Source organism: Myotis davidii, unplaced genomic scaffold (genome assembly GCF_000327345.1).
Source record: "Myotis davidii unplaced genomic scaffold, ASM32734v1 scaffold332, whole genome shotgun sequence".
NCBI classification, from domain to species: domain Eukaryota; kingdom Metazoa; phylum Chordata; class Mammalia; order Chiroptera; family Vespertilionidae; genus Myotis; species Myotis davidii.
In genome coordinates, this window is record NW_006285779.1 from 4837503 (window position 1) to 4843611 (window position 6109).

Genomic DNA, 6109 nt, shown 5'->3' on the forward strand with positions numbered 1-6109 from the left:
GGAAAGTTGTTTTTTCTGTCAAGCATAGAGCTTCAAAGGGATAAGGAGATGGAGATTGAATATGACCCCTGCCTGGTTAGTGTTCTAACTAGAGATAATGAATAGGTCTTACTACCACATCACCTTTATGTCATGTTGGATATAAATGAGCAAATGAGTGGGTGGGTGGATGGATGGATGATTTAATATGCACAGGAGTGGATTATATTTTTGGGTTTCCCTTGCCTATGTTTCTTAGATTATGTTGATTCTAGGATTAGTAATATGTGAGTATCAAATTATCGAGTCTATATTATCTCTGAAGTGTGCCAAACTGGATAAGGGATATTAGTTTTCTAAGAGAATCCCACAGAATGGATGACTCTTGAGTCTAATTTCCCTCCCCAAAGTCACATCAGAATGCAAGTAATAATATGTCCAGGAATAAAGGACTAATTCTTCTCATCCTGCTTCTACTGCCACCCAGCTATCCCCTGTCCCCACCATCTCCCTAGCTAACTTCTATAACTAAACTCAAGTCTCACCTTTTCTCACATTTGCGACCCTCGATCACCCAAACTGAGCTAGTACCTCTTTTCCCTGTCACTCTTTTATACTCCCAGAACACCATTGTACACATTGTTGTTATTTGGGTTTTATCACATTTTATTACAATCCTTTATTTCCTTGGATGTCTTACTCACTAGATGGTGAGCTACTTATTCGGTCCTGTATTCATAGGATCTTTGGGACCTCACACAAGGTACTCAAATAAATAATTTGCATGCTGATGGACAAAAGAACTGGAACTACACAGTGTTGCCAGGGGACATGAGCAGTCTTTCCCGGTCAGAATAGAAAGATTCTCAGCACCCACATGCATACCCTTACAGCCCTTGACATACTTACTCCAGCAAACCTGTTCACAATCCGGCCTATGGGTGTTGTGTCAAAAAAACTCATGGGCGCTCGAAGGATATTGTTCAGCAGTTGCTTGTGCAGGATGTTTGATGCATGCGAGAAACCATAGACACTCAAGATATTTGCTAGGAGCACAAATATACCTAGAAATGGAACCAGTTTAGTCAGTGCTGTGCACGTGGATCCCTGACGTCTTGTGCCTCGGACATAATGGCAGTTTTTTCCCTGAGTCCAGGCAAAGTACATTGATCAGAGAAATTATGTAAGAAATGGCTATCATCGCCATCAGACGTACCTTGTGTTAATCCCAGGGCTCCATAGACGCCAATTCTCATATCCCTCTGAGAGGCTGGGTAGTTGGAGGCATTGAAGGTTTTAGAGTCACTGGTCCAAACGCTAAGCCAGAGATTGGAGCCAATCAAAGCCACAAAACTGGTTACATAGGCAAAGACGATGAAGAAAATTGAACACCATCCTACTGCTTGTAGGTATTTCAGGTAGATGGAGAACTTGACCTGCAAAACCCCCATGCCAATGTTAGCAGAATTCCTAATGGCTTCTGGTGGAGAATTACCTGGAATACCAATCACAGGGGGAGTGGAGTCCCTGGGAAAATGGATGGCGGGTAGCAGAATTTGGTGTCTGTGCTTATCATTTGTGCATTGGGCCAGGCTAGTAATCAATGCTTAAATACAATGCAAAGTAAATGATCATGCAATTAAGCGGGGAAGATAGAAAAATGGAGTGAGACAAATGGAGTTATACTGCAGAGCCTGGAATTTGTCTTAGGAATTTGGATTTAAGTTAAGACCTTAAATTTAAGACCTTAATTTTAACTTTTATTAATTTGAATTGTATACTGAGGTGGATGGATTAGTGTTCTCTGGCTCCCAGAATTGCATCTCAAAGCAGTTTTGTTATTTGCCCCACATGTCAGAACGGAATCAAACACTCATGAAATGTGCTATGAAGATATTCACAGAACCATGCCATTCTTCATGAAAATATGAATTGATGGAAAGCTCTGAGTATCTGCCAACATTCCAGTGATGAATTTAAAGACGTGCAAAGCAAGCATAAGACATAGCCCTTTTGTAGATATGTATTCAAGTCATCAAACTTTAAAATGTTGGGACCCCAAGCCTTATATCACCCCTAATGGTACTGTTTACTGTTGTATTCACCTTTCCAGTTTGTATGAATTCCTTCTCAATTAATTTTTGTCCTTTCACTAGTTCTTTCTCCTCTTTCGGGGTATTCACATTCTGAGTTCTCAAGGAGTGTTTCAGGGTCTTCAGACGCCTGCTACTAGACCTCGATCTGAGAAATTGAAAGGGGGAAAGCTTTCCTGAGCATGTAGTTGCGTCCCGAGGGTCTTCTTAAAAGCAGGTGTCAGTCACTCTGATTGCATCAACATTCATTTCCGAGCAGGTGGCCTTGGAGAATCACACAACCCCAACCCTCTTCCCAGACAAGGAAACAAAGGAAGAGTTGGGAGTGTTCATGGTGTCCACTATCCACATAGAAAAAGAGAATGATCAAGTGGAAATATGGAAGGGATGATGGATGCCAGCTGAGTAGATGACCAACCTGCGGCTAAGTGTTCGATGAAGGCTGTTTTCTCTGTTCATAGTAAAGGAGGCTACATCCTGAGGGACTTCCTCCACACTGGTCATCAGCCCATAGTCATCTTCTTCTCCACTGTCCTCATTGACTAAGAGACACATCAAAGGTTAGAGAGAGTGCATAGAGCTCTCACAGCCATATGAACAAGGAGAGAGATGTCTTTTCTGATATTGCTGGGCTCAGCAAGAAATCCCAGATGTACACATAGGCTGGAATTTTTTACTCCAGAAATACTATTTTTTTGGTATATTTACTCATTGAGAAATACCAGGATGAAGAAGAAATGAGTTAATATTCCACCTAAAAGTAAAATGGTCAAAAGGAGAAAAATATTCCCAGAAGCTTCTAAGTTCCTTTGGAGCAGGAAGGAAGTTTCAAGGATTATAGTAGACAAACACAGGAATTATAATCTCCAGAATTGACTAAAGAGGTAAGTATAAATTTTAAAATGCTCTTGAAATTCAAATAATTTGACAAACTTTTATGAATTTAAAGCATTTAAAAATCCCTGAAAATAAAATAAAATGTAAACATAACCTGGGCATCATAATGGTATAGTAAGGATCTCAAGAAATTGTTACCTCCATAACATCAATGAGAATACTGGCAAAAAATTGTCCAAATCAACTTTTTTGTAACTCTAAAATTAACCAAGAGCCTGCAACAATCCAAGGAACATCTATTTAATAAAAATAACCAAATCTTAGTAAGACTAGTAAGTTTTGTGATTATTTAATTTACTACATTCCCATCCCTCTCTCTTCAGATCTGTTGTAGCCTAGAAAAGCAAAAACCTCATAATCATGGTAACCACGAAAAACAGTAGCCTAGCAGCTGCTGGAGAGAACAGGCTGGTTTAGAACTCCCCCAAACACCTCATCCCCGGAAAATTATTATTTGACCTGTCTGACAATTCCCTGGAAAACCCCATTCACAGGGCTGGTCACCCCAAACTCCAGTCACACCCTTCCAAAGTGTGCCCTTTGATTACATGTCAGCGACCAGATAAGCAGGATGAACCTCCAGTTCGGCTCAGGCACAGAGTTCCTGTGTCCATGCTTCTTCACAGAGACACAACACAGAAAGAACAGATTTTGGATCTCTGGGTAATTCACACTCAAATCTAGTTCACTGGATACTGAGCAGTTCAGGAGGTAGATATGGGTTCACTACTTCCATTCCTTGCCATGCCCAAATTCTATCCCCGTTCCCGTTGTCCTTACATACCTGTGGCTTCTCCTTCAGGACCCGCCTGCTTTACAAATGTCTTCAGGTTCTTAGCAAACAGCCCTTTCTTGGCTAGCAGGGCACGGTAGGACCCCTTCTCTGAGATGGTGCCATTCTCCAGAACCACAATCTCATCCACTTGGGGAAGAAAGTGAATGCTATGTGTAACCAGGAGTCGAGTCTGTAAAAATAACAGTAAGTTGTGCTGATCACCCTGTGTCCACCGCCTTCCTCGTCCTACTCTAAAGAAGGAAAAGCAGATGACTCAATTCACTATGGGGCTTTGCTTCAAAATGTGGCCCTGACCACCTGGCCTCTGTTACTTCCTCTTTCCTTCCTAGCACCTCATCCTAAAACCTGACCCATGTGTGAGATGAGACTCCTGGAAAAAAAAAAGAGAGATTCCTGTCATCATTGTGTATATACTTGGAGATTTTTTATAGTGACAATGAGGTATGCATAACACACATTCTCTTCCAGCTTCTTGGGTAGCCAGGAGTTTGGCTTAGGAATGTCAAGGGACATAACTAACTAAATTACTAGCTAACCAGTTGTCCCTTTTGCTAACCAGCTAACGAACTGAGCTAATAAGAACTGCCCACCCCGGCCAGTGTGGCTCAGTGATTTAGCATCAGCTTATGAACCAGACCATCAGAGTTTAATTCACAGTCAGGGCACATGCCCGGGATGCAGGCTGGATCCCTTGTGGAGTGCGTGCAGAAGGCAGCTGATCAATGATTCTCTCTCATCATAGATGGTTCTCTCTCTCTCTCCCTCTCCCTTCCTCTCGGAAATCAGTAAAGATAACTTTAAAAACAAACAAACAAACTGCCCAGATTCTTTCAGCATGTTAGTGACATTGTGTAACAAGAAACTTTGTCTTTGGCCCAGGTCCTCCCGGGTGTGGGATATGACATTCCTTGTATTGCTGTCTATTGATAAATCACATGACTACTGACACAGGGGTTCCACTCAAAGGAAGACTAACACTCATGGATCATTAATGAAGCTCAGATAGGGACCATGGGGTTGAAAGAGCCTCTGGAGAGAAAACCCAAGCCACTGTCTCTGTCCACAACACAGACACTGTTGGGATGGGAGAGCTTACTAGCTTAGACCTATCAGACGTGTAGACTAAGTCACTTATTAGCACAGACTCCTATGTTATCTAAAGGGCTCACTAGGAATAACAAAAGACACTCCTAGTATCACTCAGGAAATTCAAAGTTTATGAGCTCTGTGCCAAGAACGGGAAACGAAAAACCAATACAGGTCTCAAAGTGCTTTCTATCATAATCAATCATCCTAATGGGCTCAATGCCCAAGCCACAGAATAAGCTGGAATTTGCCATGACCTCAAGATAGGAGCCCTTATGAGCTTAGCTCCTGGAAGACCAGTCTGACACTGTCTCCTCAGCAGCCCTGGGGGGCAGGTCAATAAGGAAATCTGCTTCAGGACTGCAGCTGACCTAGATGTGTGCCCCCGAAACACATACCTCATGGCTTTGCCACTTTAAATGATTCCTCACCTTGCTTTTCAATAGGCCATTGGGACCCAAGACCTTATGGAAAATGTGTTTTCCCACGTGAGCATCCACGGCCGACAGGGGGTCATCCAGAATATAGATGTCTGCATTTTGATAGGTCGCTCTGGCCAGGCTGATGCGCTGCTTCTGGCCCCCACTGAGATTTATGCCCTGAAGAAGAAAAGCATTTCTACTAGCCCCGTGCCCCAGTCCTGCCTTTGCGGAGGCTACTGAGGAGGGAGGGGTAAGAAAGAGATGTTTCTCAATAAGGTATTAGGGCTTACAAATCTTCAAGTTCCTTTATACAAAAAGCAACTTAAATTCAAATAAAACCCTTTGGGCCCAATAATTAAAGGCAGGCCCAACTTACCATTTTCTACTCTATAATTTACTTATTATTTTTTGTTGCTTCCTGTCCCATAAGAATGTAATGCTATACCAGTCAGATTTCTCTATTTTGTTCATGGATGTAACTCCAGCACTTGAAACAGTCTCTGGCACATAGGTGCTCAGTAAATGTGTGTTGAATCAATGAACAAAATCACTCTAGAGCTGTATCTTCACAGGTCTTCTAACATTTCAAGATCCTTGTCCCCAAAGACTGCTATAGGCAGTTTTAATAATGGGGATTGTTCAAGAGAGAACCACAGGCCCAAATGGTGTCACTTGTGCAAAAGCCCAGAACACCAAACCTAGATGTAATACTTGAACTAATTTCTGTTTCAGCCTCTCCCAGAAACACTTAGTCAACCCGTGTGACCTTTTCTAGGCAATGCCACGGAGGTAGTCTGTCCTGTGGGCCTTCTCCACCTCCACCTCCACCCCACCCC

General features: G+C 42.5%; 1 protein-coding gene across 1 annotated transcript in view; it reads right to left on the minus strand.

Annotated features, from left to right (window-relative positions):
* The window catches only part of ABCC2 (ATP binding cassette subfamily C member 2), a 59217-nt gene that overhangs the window by 14654 nt on the left and 38454 nt on the right, over positions 1 to 6109 (minus strand). The window contains 6 exon segments of the mRNA XM_006756565.2: positions 889 to 1043; positions 1196 to 1415; positions 2085 to 2220; positions 2491 to 2614; positions 3754 to 3934; positions 5283 to 5450. Coding sequence (XP_006756628.1) covers positions 889 to 1043; positions 1196 to 1415; positions 2085 to 2220; positions 2491 to 2614; positions 3754 to 3934; positions 5283 to 5450 — 984 coding nt within the window.